At 41.5% G+C, this 14,639-nt stretch overlaps 1 protein-coding gene across 1 annotated transcript; it reads left to right on the forward strand.

The window, feature by feature from the left end:
• The first annotated feature begins 983 nt into the window (after positions 1-983).
• Positions 984-11,001, forward strand: slc20a1b (solute carrier family 20 member 1b). The gene is made up of 11 exons (XM_028417224.1): positions 984-1,298; positions 2,352-3,059; positions 3,328-3,468; positions 4,000-4,085; positions 4,362-4,458; positions 7,558-7,677; positions 8,712-8,993; positions 9,084-9,717; positions 9,818-10,003; positions 10,120-10,204; positions 10,395-11,001. The coding sequence occupies exons 2-11, from the start codon at positions 2,711-2,713 to the stop codon at positions 10,548-10,550; spliced, it is 2,136 nt and encodes a 711-aa protein (XP_028273025.1). The 5' UTR covers positions 984-1,298; positions 2,352-2,710; the 3' UTR covers positions 10,551-11,001.
• Positions 11,002-14,639: the final 3,638 nt, after the last annotated feature.

A 14,639-nucleotide genomic window follows, 5' to 3' on the forward strand; every position in this document is an offset into this window, starting at 1 on the left:
TCTAGAAATGGCTGGAATAAAACTCCCCGATCTGAGTAGTTAGTTTTAAACCGCATGCCATTGTCACTCCTACCTTTCTAAACAGCTGCCTTCAAGTGCAAGGGCAATAATCGTAGTTCCAATTTTTGACCTTAAATATTGCCCAACAAACGAGGGCCTGGAAAATTTTCCATGATCCTAAAATAAATGACGTCAAGTAGGCAGAGACAAAAAGGGAGTCGGCTCGTAATAAAATAATAACCAGTATATACACATTTACAGTCATGTTTAGTGATTCCTCTTTGTTTTCCTCCTCGTGATTGCCATGCAAAGACAAAACTTTACCCACACAATTCTTGTCTGTTCAGTTCTCCATTCAGCATATCACGTCTCTCTCGATGGCCATAATAAAAGAACAATGCGCAAAGAACACGACTTTTGTTAGAGCGGTGAATGTTGTGCTTTCCGGACCAATGGACTTCAATGAGTGACAAGTCTTCTGTAATGCAGATAATATCAACACCGCAGGCTGTTTTTATACTCGTTTAAAAAAAACATGTTTTCCCTTGTTTTAGAAAAGCAGGCGTTTATTGTTTGTGCCTATTCCTACAAACATCTGGCTGTATTTCAGCTTTTTTATATTAAGCTATAGCTCTCGAGCCTTCCTTGTAAATGTAATTTTAAATAATAATAATGATGATAATAATAATGGGCAAATATAAGTAATGTACCTTCTTTGTAACAAAAAAAATCACAATGGTTTTTTAAGTCGTGATAATAGACCTGCAGCAGATTTTTCTGTGGTATGTGAACTCAATGAATTATTGACAATAGAGATATGAACAGTCATGTTGGAAGAGAAGACTTCTATGAAGTGTCTCTCGGTTCTGTGGAAAGGCTCCTTTTACCCAGTATTTGCACGTTACAGCCACGCATCCATCACGTGAATCCTCTTTGACAGCCGGGGGCGGGGCTTCCTGAAGGGTGTATCCAATAAAATAAAGACTTCCCTCCTCCCTGTTCCGCTAGCCGGCTCGATCACTTCCACACATGCGGCAGAGAAGCTTTCATTCAAACAGACCTTTCTGGACCTAAGAAGGCGGATTTTTTCATATCGAATCAGATAGACTTAAATATCGCCTTTGATACACTTTATTTTTTTTCATCCTGAGGCAGCTTTTTGAAGGGGGCTAAATTTCATAATCAGTTTTAAGTTTTCATTATCCCGCGCGCGCTATCGTAACGTTTCTGTGCGCGCGTTAATTAGCTTTCTAGCTAGCAAGCGGAATTCTTCACAGTACTGACAACTGCAACGTGTGGTAAGTCTCTTAACTTGGACTTTGTGTTGGAATAAAGGTTTTTGTTTACCAAACCGAGTTTGGCTAATGTTTACACCGTAGTTCGATGTTAGCGCAGAGCGAATGCTAAAATGTCCGTATTGTACGCAGTAAGAACAGTTGATGGTCTAATGATATGTTTATATGGCAGATAACAAAAGGAAGACGCCTATTGTAAGCTGAATATTCTGAGCTAAGATGGATTACCGGGGTTGATTATGAGCTTCCCTTAACAGAAGGACCGTGTAACGCTTAGCGCGAACCAGTGTGATCTGTGTTCCTATTTCAAACTCAACATTAGCTGTATTGACCATCTGTCTGGCACATTCTTGGCAGATCATTAATTTAGCCCGACAAAGACACGACGACGGCTGCTGCCGCTCTGTCAGCTGGCGGTGCCGCTTCTCTTCCCCAAGTTGAGTCACATCCGGTCGCGTCCCCTTATTACGGCAAACCACGTCAAACATAATTGAAAGAGTGGATAATGTACACAGCAGCCGCTGTGGCGGTTCAAACATCAAATTAAAGACTTAAAGTCTAGACCGGTCGAGCTCTTTCTGTGTTACAGGCGCGTGAAGCTACATGAACAGACGGGGCTCGTGTATGCGGTGTTCTATGAATGGGTGACGACACGTGCACACGTAGGATACGTTGTAACGTCTCCTTTAGATAACGGCGCCGCTTATCTCACAGCGGTATAAATTGTTCATAGTCGTTCACCGAGCAGAAATAAACAATATGATAGACGAATTATCTGATCAAAATAATGACGTTTGTGAAATCTAAGCACAGTGTTTCATGCGCCACCTACTAAAAATGGCTTCCCTGTATGGTTTCTGAAAAGCCAGCAACCCGAGGTCCTCCTTCCGGTCCGAGCCTTTGCTTCTACGTTGCTATCTAAAAGACGTTCCCTTCTAGTGTAAAACCGTCCTCATGGTCTGTGTTATCTCTATTGTGTTTTTAATAAAATGTGTTTTTTTGTGAAGAAACTATTCTTAAAGGCAGGCCCTTTCTCTGTGTTTTTGTCTTTTTCAGGATGTACCCCTGCTCATCTGCAGTCATAGTTGCACGATGGCCAGTTGTTCACACTGCTTAATAGCACAGCACCCAAAAAACAGCAACAGATCTAGTATAATTACAGGATAGCAATAAATCTTTATAATACCTCTTAACTTTATTGTTTTCTGGTAAATTCCAGAAAAACATCTTCACAAATTTGCACTGCTCTTAAAAATCCTGTTAAGACAGGTGGGCCTAAATAAAGCTACTTATTTATTTTAACCTTGTACCTCTTTATTTTACTAGCTGCTGTTGCGAAATAGCACCATATAGCTATTTTGACAGGCATTCATTCCCTTTAAGATTGTGAAGTAATTCCTATATAGTTTACAATCATGGTCTCTACAACTGCGACTGCAATAATCCTGGCCAGTACAGCAGCGGTGGTTACCAACACTGCTCTGACTGAGTATATGTGGTTACTGATTGTTGGCTTCATCATCGCCTTCATCTTAGCCTTTTCTGTGGGTGCCAATGATGTTGCAAACTCATTTGGCACAGCTGTGGGCTCTGGAGTGGTCACCTTGCGACAGGCTTGCATTCTGGCCACAGTGTTTGAGACTCTGGGTTCAGTGCTTCTTGGGGCCAAAGTGAGTGAAACCATCCGCAAGGGTATCATCGACGTGGGCATGTACAATGGCTCTGAGCATGTATTGATGGCCGGATCTGTCAGTGCCATGTTTGGTGAGTATCTGCTGCTTATCATTAATGTAGTTACACTTGTGGACATTGAACCATGTGAGCACAACTTGGCATTTAGGGCATGTGACCGTACTATAACACAGTAACACCATGGACAGGTTATATCTAATTATCATTTAATTACCTTGATTTTACAGATAGTTTCATGTTAAAACATTTTAAATGGGCTGCTTGAAATGTCTGAAAATGTGAGTAAAATAACTGAGACTATGTCTAGAGGTTGGTTGCTCACCCTCTTTCTTCCCATTAGGTTCTGCTGTGTGGCAGCTGGCCGCCTCCTTCCTTAAGCTCCCCATCTCTGGAACACACTGCATTGTTGGTGCTACTATTGGCTTCTCGCTGGTTGCCAAAGGCCAGCAGGGAGTCAGGTGGTTGGAACTCCTCCGTATTGGTAAGCAGGACATTCTAATCAGCTGACCTGGAAATGTCTTTAGTATTTGGTGCTTAAACAGAGTAGATGACTGTAATGGTAATTATACTAATATACTCTGTTTAAGCATCTGTTTGCCCGATAATGCTGCGTTATTATGCTATTTTTGCCAGTGTTTGTGTATGGGACTGTATATATCTAGGTCAGTATCCAAGTGTTGTAAATTAGAGTAGGAAGACTTTACAGTAACAGGCTAGCTTTTCTAGCAAAAAAACTGGTCTTGACAGTTTTTCTGTTCAAACCTGACCTGTGAGGATTGTTTCCCAGGAAGTGTTACCTGAAAGAAAATTCAAGGAAGTGCAGACATTCTGTGAATCATTGTCACATGACTCTTGAGTTCCTAGTAAAAAGTGTCTGTATGGCTTATGTGTTTTCTGGAGTAGTGCCTCAGTTGGGATGAGATTTGTGTTTTTTATGATAAAATATGCTGTATTTTTATATTTATATATATATATATTCCTATAAATTGATCCAATTTATTTCCTTTTACAGTTGCTTCCTGGTTCCTGAGTCCACTGTTGTCTGGAATAATGTCAGCCGTTGTATTCTACTTTGTGCGCATGTTCATCCTACACAAGGTAAGTCTGCTGTTACAGGTTGTTGGCATGTGCTTTGTTATGCCTTTTATATCATTTCAACACTATCCTGTGGTGATCCACACCCACAGTGAAATTGGGGAAATGTTTCTTATATGGCAAGAAAAGGCTTGTTGTCTGAAGCACTTCCTTATCGACACTTGGTTCAGATTACCACCATGTCCTTGTCCCATCAGCTGTAACCTGACAACAGAATGGGCATATCTGTTCTTACAGTGGAATTTGTATGTTTGAATTGGTACTTTGTGTTGTCTGCAGAAAGACCCAGTACCCAACGGATTGAAAGCCCTGCCTGTCTTCTATGCCATCACCATGGGAATCAACCTGTTCTCCATCATGTTTACTGGAGCTCCAAGTGAGTATCATTGTTTCAGTTTGCTTTGCATGCTTGGCCACAGCCACAGCTTAAAATAAACTGCTCCCTCAGACAGCCGGATGCCCACATATATTCCAGATGGAACAAGACTGTGTTTACAGTTTTCACAGAAGCTGTGTTTATTTTAACATGTTTTTTGGGGCTCTCTTGCTTGTGGTTCTATGTGGGTCATAGCCGGAATGAAGCTTTAGAGTGGAGCACAACAGGGAGATGGAAATAAGATTTCACTTAACTCTTGACGTCACTGTCTGTGTCCTTCAGACATGGTGGAGGAAAAGAGAAGTAAAGAGGGTGTTGCTGAAAATGTTGTCTGGTTTTAGTAATTCTGCTCAAAATGTCATGTTTCTTTAACATTTTAGTACTTAAAAGTTGTTGGTAATTTAATCGTTTAGAAACTTTTATTAAATGAGCCATTTTTGCTCCTTTGTTTTCTTCTCTCTACAGGGCCTAACAGTTCAAGATGTTAGCTGGCCTGGGCCGTTAAATGGCGGCTACAGGCCAGAGTTTGACCAGATATGGTGTGCTGATGTGTGCATGCACATCACTCACAGAGAGGAGATCACTTGCACTCCCAGCGTAGCCCATAACCCTGCTTAGTCAGACTGCACATTTTGTACAGTTGTGTGAAGTTCCTCACACCTGGACACACTGTACATGAGGACCTCTAATAGGGTATCTCACATTAAAAGGTGTGAAATTACACTTTAGACACATTGACAACATTGAACTTTTGAAATTGATACATTATCCCAATTTACAGCTTGAATATCTGGTGGAAAACCTACAGAGAACAGTCTAACACTAGCTCCTGCATTAGCATTGCTGATGTATGCACTATAATGCAGTAAGAGCAGCAGCGGCAGTATCTGCAGCAAACTGAGCACAGCATGTTTGCTTTCCTGTGCTAGGACTCTGCGTTCCCTGATCTACAGGCTAGTATAGTGATGTGATTGGACACCAGGCATCCCACAGCACATTCCTACACTTAATATATACACCAGTGCCAGAGACCTCAAGTCAGCATGTGCAAAAGTGACAGCAATTTGGTCCAAAGAATCTGAGGGTCAGCTGTCGATCCTTTACAGATGAGGCCTGGTGTGACTTGGGTTCTTCACACCCTATAAATCACTCAGCTGCTGTTACTCCCCTGCAGTCCTATTTGCTGTAACATGAAAATTGACCCTGAAACATATTTATAATGTCACCACTACTCTCATAAAATGTTACACAAATGTTTTTTCACCTAAATTTGAAGACTAATTGCTCCCCAAGTCAATATAAAACTACTGTCAGCTCTTCCAGGCATCTCATTAGGATCTGTTTTCTTACATTTGACAAATTGTTGCTGTCCTCAGAATTCCAGAGAGCCTGCTTTATATTTGTTGTTGTGGCATACCAGTATGTGATTCAAAGTGCTGAGTGTCACAGTTACAGCACATTTTGCCCCCCTCTAACCAGCCTCAATTGATAAACTTCAATGTGTCTAGCTGGATAGAAATTTTCTGCCTGGGTTACTCTCTGAAAAACAAACACGCGGTGGAGTTGGTTTCTCTAGGGACACAAAATGTCAAGCATTCTCAAAGGCCTCTGTTGTCAATAGTGGCATTGTGGATATCTATTTATTGTGAGGGCTGAATGTTGGGCTGATACTTAATCCTAATATATCATTTGTAAGTACAGCATTTACTTTATACAAAAGCAAGGACACTCAACTAAATGTCCCTTCCCATGAGTCATAAACTGCCTCTTTAACTGTCATTGTAATTGAGGTTGGTGCTGAGCTGCGTATATTGTACCAATGGGGGGGAAACATTTTTTTATTGTGTAATGTAGGCTACAGGATACATGGTTTTCAGGGAGGGGTTTGGAACCCAGACGTGGTTAAATTTCATTTCCTGTGCTGTCCCATTTGTCCCACTGCATAACTGTGGTATAAAGTCATTCTTTTGTGTGGCGGGCACCTTTCACTGTTTCTGGGGATGAGTTTTATCCTGTTTCCTTGAACTGGGATGAGTGCGAGTACTCGGTGTCTAACTGAACCACACCTGTTTCTGGATGTCTCACCACATGTGAGCCAGTCTGTTGCAGTCATGAGCACGAGGCCTAGCCGTTACAGAGCCACCTTCAAGTTTTTCCTCTTATGCCTCCCCTGTCCTAAAGGGACAGGGAGTGCGCTTCCATTGCGTAACTAAATAAACATCACTTAGGTGCTCTGCAGTCTCATGCTGCAGTGTGACTGAGTTGAGAGAGTGCACTGTGGACTCTGCGCTCAAATGAACATGGCAACTGAGACACTTATCGCTTACCCTTAGCCCTCACTTCCTTTTGTTTATTTTAAACTTCCCAAACAATCCGAAGCAACTGGAAGTGTATTTTATTATGTGTGGCCAAGGTCACCTCACCTCAAGTGGTGCTTTTGTTTTCTCCTAACCACACTGCTGACTTGCACTGTGTCCATGCGCCAAAGATGACCGTTTCCCTTTGGGAAATTTAAATTGTTACTTTATGGACTGCGCTATATCTACCTCTGCTGCACCATTTTTGCTGCAGTCCTGGCAAGATGATGCCCTTATTACAGCCAACAGCCCCAGACAAATGACACCCCCCTCCTTTCTACTTAAGGAAGGTTTCCTTTTAAGGAACTGATTGTCCACCTGCCGTTGTTAGCTGGGCACTAGGGGGTCATGTTGACATTTGTGCTCTTTCACCTATTGGGTGTTATGTAACTGTTCACATCTACTGGTACTACATGCTTTTCCATAAACCATGTGGCACAATAAGCTATGCAGTCATGCTTGTAATGTTCTCAAGTAGATTCAAAAGACAACACATATGTAATTACTAGTCATTTTAATATGTTTTAAATAAGAAAATGTATTTCTCCTGAAACTTCATTGGTGTGATATAATCTCAGATATTATCATGCCTAAACCTGCTTAGTTGTAATTTGGATATTTTAAGTTTTTATGCAATGTAACTGTGTGCTGTCCACCAAGAAAGGTAGCACCTGCTGCCTGTTTTTTTAAAACTGCCTTTCTCTATTTGCTGTTGTCTGTGTGGCACCTGGTGATCCTTCAGTGCTGGGATTTGACAAGATCCCATGGTGGGGTATCCTGCTGATCTCATTGGCCTGCTCTGTGCTGACAGCCATTGTGGTCTGGTTTATTGTCTGCCCTCGACTGAAGAAGAAGATTGAACGTAAGTCCTATTTATGTTTTTCTCGTGTGTTGTGTTTTTTTGTATGGCCTGATGACTCGGTGTTTAAATCCATGTACCAGTTTGTTCTGACCACTGATATTTACAGTGAGAGTTCCTGTTAATCCTTGTAGCTCAGGGTTGTTTGATTATAATGGAGTTTCCCTAATGAAAAATCTGAAAATATTATCAGCTGTTTTTTTTTGTTCCATAATCCAAGATTAAAGTACAAAAACCAGGATTAATCTGCATTTACACACCTGTAGTGTGATTCTGGTGTCAAAAGAGCACTCTATTTTAGCCTTGGTGCATTTACACTCCCTCTAGGCACAACACAGCCTTTCCATGTATTTGACTTGGTTTAAAATACATAAGTAGTATATATAATAAATGTATATATTTTCATATGGGACACTGATCCCATGTCACATGTTTATCTGACCAGACGCGATCTGTGTAAATCTGCCTTTATCCATTAGACAAGCTGAAATAATTGGGTCGTAGTGATCCACTAATTGGCATTTACCTCCTTGACTAAAATAAGCCAGGGTTGACTTAAGGCATTGACATAGCTTTTGCAGTGCATTGAGAGCACCGTGCAGGTGAAGGACCAATTTGACCAGCTTTTTATGATGTAATTGTGGCTAACTATTCTGAAAGCTCCTAAACTTGTTGCATAGAAAATACAGACACTGAGTATCTTGCTCACTTTAAAACCACAAACAAATGTCATGTGAGGCCTCGGGTTGTGTTGAGTCTTATCGTCTTTCATAAGTTAAGCTGTTGGTGGTAGTGTAAATAAGTTGCATGTAATCCATTTATCTGACCCTGTGAACACATGAGGGTTCACTTTTGAACACAGATAAAGTTACATTTATAGGACAAGGGTTTTTCTGCCTCTGGTTATGCAATTCTTACAACTCCCTGCAGTTTAGGTTGAAAGGAAACATGTGCTGTGCTTGGATTTCTCTACTGTGCTCTGTATATGTTTGGACATGACCCAAGTAATATCTCACTCCCAACTGTTTCCCTACTAGGAGATATCAAGTCCTCCAGCCCCTCTGAGAGCCCCCTGATGGAAAAGAGAGAGCTTACAGAGGTTCACTGTCCAATCCTAAAACAAACTGGCAAGGAGACGTCCACACCTACTGCACCAGCTGTCAATCAAGACTCATCTGCTCAGCCCCAGGCCCCTGCCCCTGAAGAGCGCAGGGTGGCGTTTGACATTGGAGATTCTGACGATGTCGACAACAAGGAACGCAAGGTGGCATTTGACATTGGAGATTCTGATGACACAGACTACAGCACTGCAAATGGTGGTAAGCATGTTAAGAGATGGCACTGTATATATTTTAACACGTTATAAAATCTTAACGTGACAGAAACATTGTTTCCTTGCCTTTCTACAGACACTAAACAAGTTCAATCAAACACCCAGCCCAACAATCAACAAGTCCAGCAAAGCAACAGCTCTGCAAACTCTCCCAATCAAGTCCAGTTCAACAACCAGGTTCAGTTCAATAACAGGCCAACACAAATTCCAAGCAACGGTTACAGCCAGTACCACACAGTCCACAAGGACTCTGGCCTCTACAAGGACCTACTGCACAAGCTTCATCTGGCTAAGGTTGGCGACTGTATGGGCGAGGGGGGTGACCGACCTATCCGACGCAACAACAGCTATACGTCCTACACCATGGCCATCATTGGTATGCATAGTGACTTCAAACACAAAGAAGGAGATTTCCGTGCCAGCGAGGATGGTGACAAGAGCACAGGATCCGGTGGTCAGGAAAGAAAGCGTGTCCGCATGGACAGCTACACCAGCTACTGCAATGCTGTGGCAGAACACACAACACCTGAAGGTCTGGGAGAGTGTGAGGTGACACTAGAGATGGCGAAGGAAGATGCAGGTAGCAGTCAAAGCTCTCTGGATGATGATGGGCTTGAGGCAGACAAGCCAGAAGTCTCCATGCTGTTTCAGTTCCTCCAAATCCTCACTGCCTGCTTTGGATCCTTTGCTCATGGAGGAAATGACGTGAGGTATGTTCTGTCCCTTGATGAAGGTCATGCTGTTATCAGGTTGCTGTTGACATTTTTACTTATCAGTTTTGTTTGAATAACTTTATTTTTTTCTCTGCAGCAATGCCATTGGCCCGTTAGTAGCTCTGTGGCTGGTTTACCAAACAAGCAGCGTGACCTCAAGTGAACCTACACCCATTTGGCTGCTGCTGTATGGTGGCGTAGGCATCTGCATTGGATTGTGGGTATGGGGTCGCCGGGTGATCCAGACTATGGGAAGGGACCTCACCCCCATCACGCCCTCAAGGTACAGACAGTAAACTGACTGTTTCTCATTAAAACCACATCCTCCTCAGATATTAGTAGTCTTTGGATTTAGTAGGCTGCTCATAGACATGAGTGCTGTTTTTTTTCCCCCTGCAGTGGTTTTAGCATCGAACTGGCCTCAGCCTTGACCGTCGTGGTTGCCTCAAACATTGGTCTGCCTGTCTCCACCACCCACTGCAAGGTAAGCTGGCTGCCTCTGGTTTGTTAATTCAGGGCGAGGAGAGTATTAAGTGTGAGGGAGGCTACAGTAAACAGTCTGGTAGACAGTCCAAATGTAGAGCAGCTTTATCCTCCTTAGTTTTCCAGCAGATGCATGCAGACATATTATTTGAAGTTGTGCATTTTAAGGAGGATGTGTACTATGTTTTTAGGTGGGCTCTGTGGTGGCAGTAGGATGGTTGCGCTCAAGGAAGGCAGTGGACTGGCGTCTGTTCAGAAACATCTTCATGGCATGGTTTGTGACTGTGCCTATCTCTGGCCTCATCAGTGCTGGCATTATGGCCATCTTCATCTACGGCATCCTGTGAGTGGTTGGGTGCACCCCCCGAGTAGAGGGGAGGAGAAAGAAATTGATCCAGAGGGGCGCAGCAGGACTTTAAGGAGTAAAGTTGGGAGGCCAAAATGTATCACTTACCTCGAACCAACATCTTTGGGAAAAAAAGGAAAAAAAAATTAGAAATGTTTGGACTTAGTGATATGGGCCTGGGGTTCTTGGCTGCATCATATTCAGCCTGGAATTTGCTGTTGCCATTTTGGTCACATAACTTCCAGTGGGAAGCTTTCATTTCTTTGTTCTGACGTTGCTTTTTCATATCTCATCATTCTGTAATATTAATCTTAAACTACTCATTTTTCCATTTTTTTTACTTTGCAATTATGTATATACAACCATGCTGTTTTAATTTTGTTTTACATGTTAGACAGAAATGAACCATTTAAAATGCAGTATTAGCCTTTTTACAGATGTAACTCCAGTAATAACACATTCTGAAAATAACGTAGAAGCAAAAGCAGTATTTTTTAGGTAAAAACAAGGTAATTGCTGTTTGTGCATTTCCCCTTCCACTTCAAAGTATTTGCTAATGATTTTGCATCTGGCTTCTCCCTAAAATGGGGAGCATTCAAATGATTTCGATGGACATAGTGCTACAGTTCAATTTACTAGCATACGAGTTACTGTACACACTGGACGAACACCTGCAGAATGGTATGAGAAATACTGTATTACTTAGCATTAAAAATCAGCACACATCTGACCAAGAAATGACAAAGTCAACCCAAACTGAAACTCCTTAGACTTTACATTCATAAACAGGCTGAATGTGGTTGCTTCAGTTTGAGAAATGTAACTGCGGAATGTCAACCTGCACAAACCCTGTGCTTTCAAACAAGACCTTAAGTCTCCTGTTAAAACTTGATTGCATCAATTTTGATGTTTTAAATGCTTTAGGCCTGCTTCAGCCTTTTCTAGTTCACCTTGTACCAGCTATACTTCCAATATGTTTGCTTTTTTTTCCCGCACCTGCCTATGAACTGGGCTGCACGGTAAGGAGGAACAGGAACCTAAAAACTGGAAGTTATCTAAAGGGGTGGTTTGGTGTTGAGCTGATCTGTACTGAGTTCAGATTTTATACTTTGCATGTCACCAGCGTGTGATCATTTGGCTGCAGTACTAAATGCATTTCAGACCTATAGATGCTGTAGTTGCCTTATTTTCCCTTTAGGTACCAAAGAAAAGTTTTTTTTATGCACATCAATGTAATCTGCTCCACAGATTTGTATTTGTGGAGGGGAAAATGGAAATAAAAATTGGAAAATACTGGTGTGTAACCTTGTTTTTGTTACAGAGTAGCTATCTGCTGTCTGTCAGACATGAAACAAAAGGAGACATACAGGTTATACAGGCAGGTGGGAATGTTCCCTTTTTATTGACAGTAATCTCTGTAGTTCAGGGTGATGAGCAAGCGCTGGGATCCACATGCCACTTCACTTTATCACTCCAGTACATCTGTGACACAGGGACAGACACAGGATTACTTCATGCTAGCCTTTACATCACAAACATAATTCAGTAGTTTTCCAGGGCTTTCAGACTGACTATATGAATGACATCCCATAGTTTTTATATGACTCACTTCTCCTGCAATGAATGATGACTGCAGCAGTGTGTGATTTTCCTGCCTCAAAGCATAGCGTGAGGCCTACACACTATTACTCACTGTTCCCCAAAGGGTCAGGCTTTTCCTACTACAGGACTACTCTTTTCACCAGCACATAAATCAATTGAACCTTTCAAACCATGATATTCATCAACAAACTCACACTAAATTGATCTTTTCAGCATATTTTTAGGGCAGGGGCAGTGCATCCTTGGTTTTAAAAATAACCAGAAGCAGATGATACAGTATAAATCAAGCACAATAAGCACCTGGGGACAGACGTCTCGAGTGCCCTGGATTCTTGTCCCAGATTTACTCACATATACAAAGACTGTGCTCAAATAAACAATCCTGTTTTTAAGGTCAAGCTGTATGCTTTTGTCTGTGAGGATTTATATATCATCACAACATATTTTTGACAGTACAAAACAATCAAAAGTCTCTTGGGTTTTCACAAGGGGCTGGTGTTTATATGTGTAATTACACTTTTACTGGTGACATGAGTCAGACAACCGGTTTTTTGACACAAAAAAGATCTAGCTGAGACCGGCTCTAGCTGGCTCTGGTTTTCACTGCCTGGGCCGTTGTGTAACCTACAATTTAAATTTCACTGTGTGTTTCTCTAAACAGTTCACCACATCTTGCCTCAGCAGGTACTTTTGTGTTGGCCTCAAAAAATGTTAATTACTGTCTCTTACTGAGATCATAAAATCTGTCTGGATTATGCAAGTAAACAAATCTTTCAGTAAAAATAAGTAACTACGGTAAGTACATTTACTAAAGTACTGAACTAAAGTTCAGAAGAACATGTATTTTTGGATTTAACTTTAAGATGTAATTTTACACAATAGATGACAAAATATGCTTTTAAAATATAACTCAACATTAGACATTATACTGGCCTCTGTCATCATTCAAAGGTCAAAGGTTACCTCTAAACGTTTGTGTGTTTATGTCAAAAGTTAAAATGATGCAAATTTAATCTATCTAAACACCAGAATATTACTCAGTCCTATCTGCTGTCCTTCTGCAAAACTGCATATAAAGTAGTTCAAATTAGCTCCACCTTCTGTAGCTACAGCAGAAACATGCAGCACTTGTACTACTTGTAATAGTGTATTTCTACGTTGCTGTATCTGTCTCGATATTTCATCCAGCACTTGTGGTAAATATCACTGCTGCTTTTTTTTTTTACCTTGTTCCTTGGTTGAATCCTGGGTGACCTCATCTGGAGAAGACAAAGAAGAAAACAAGGGATTACAGCCATATAGTGGCAGTGTTGAATGTGTAAGGCTTTGTCCCCATTTAGAATTAATCTTACCCAGACTGCTCACAGTCTCAGTCACAGCCTCCAGGTGCTCTGGGAAGACATGTGACATGTGTACTACATGTCTTTATTTAACTTCAGAACATCTAAGTGTGACTTAAGTTTATAAAAATGCTTATATATAAAAAAAAAACTATTTTACAATCAAAGGTGTCAGTCAAGCCTGAAACCTACCCCGCCTCTGTCTCCCTACAAAACAATGAAGCAGCAATTAACACTGGTAGAAGGACATAAGCTGAAATCACAGATTTATTTATTAAAAGCACAACTCACCGTCAGTTTCCTCTGAGGATTCAGACTGTGACTCTGTATAGGAAATAAATGCAGAAATAGTTGGTATGTGTGTGCTCTAAGTTTGCAGGCTTTTATCTACACAGCCCTTTGTTGCCACCTGCAGGCTGTTAATTGAACAGTAAAACCTCTTTTACCTCGGTGAGCTGCAGCGGCAGGGTGTCCACCTCCCTCTGCTGGAGAAAGATTGTACAGTTATGAATCTTTGAATCTCAGACAAAACAAGGAAAACACACCACAGAGGGTTCTCTTGTACTCACCTGTGTTGTCCTCCTTGGCTTCAGCATGCTCCTCCACTGTCAAAACACTTCCTTTAACTCTACATGTCACGGTTTGTGTTCAGACATTCACTGTGTGGTGAACTTACCAGAGTCATCTTGAGCAGCTTCTGTATGTGTGAAACATTGCGTTATAGGGTGACCTGGGAACAGCCATTATTAGTTTTAATGTAAGTCAATATTTTTTTCCCCTCACCGAGGTAGCGAGCATCTTGACTGTGTTCCTCCGTCACTTGACAGGAACAGATGAGAACTGATTATTGATGATGCTCGAGAAGGACAGAAGGACTCTTTGTGACATTGATCAGTGAACATACCATTCATCTGAACTGCCTCCTTTTGAGCAGCCTCAAACTCCAACTGATCTGAAAAGACAAATTGATAGCATTATGCCAAACACATAGGTGAAATTCAATTCAAGAGAGAAATGCACTGTACCTATTTTCTGCAGCTCTGTTAACCCATCTGTATGAAAAGAAAAGCAAAATATAATTTACAGCCATGCTACGAACTATTAGAGGCTGATTGCTGAGTAAAGTTCTCACCATACGGAGCAACTTT

The sequence above is a fragment of the Parambassis ranga genome, chromosome 12 (genome assembly GCF_900634625.1).
Source record: "Parambassis ranga chromosome 12, fParRan2.1, whole genome shotgun sequence".
In the NCBI taxonomy this organism is placed as follows: domain Eukaryota; kingdom Metazoa; phylum Chordata; class Actinopteri; family Ambassidae; genus Parambassis; species Parambassis ranga.

Bases quoted from the DNA above. Each gene is read 5' to 3' on its own strand.
- slc20a1b (XM_028417224.1), top strand. From the start codon at position 2,711: ATGGTCTCTACAACTGCGACTGCAATAATCCTGGCCAGTACAGCAGCG. The intron at 3,060-3,327 runs GTGAGTATCTGC...TCTTCCCATTAG, and splicing joins ATCTGTCAGTGCCATGTTTG to GTTCTGCTGTGTGGCAGCTG. The intron at 7,678-8,711 runs GTAAGTCCTATT...TTTCCCTACTAG, and splicing joins ACTGAAGAAGAAGATTGAAC to GAGATATCAAGTCCTCCAGC.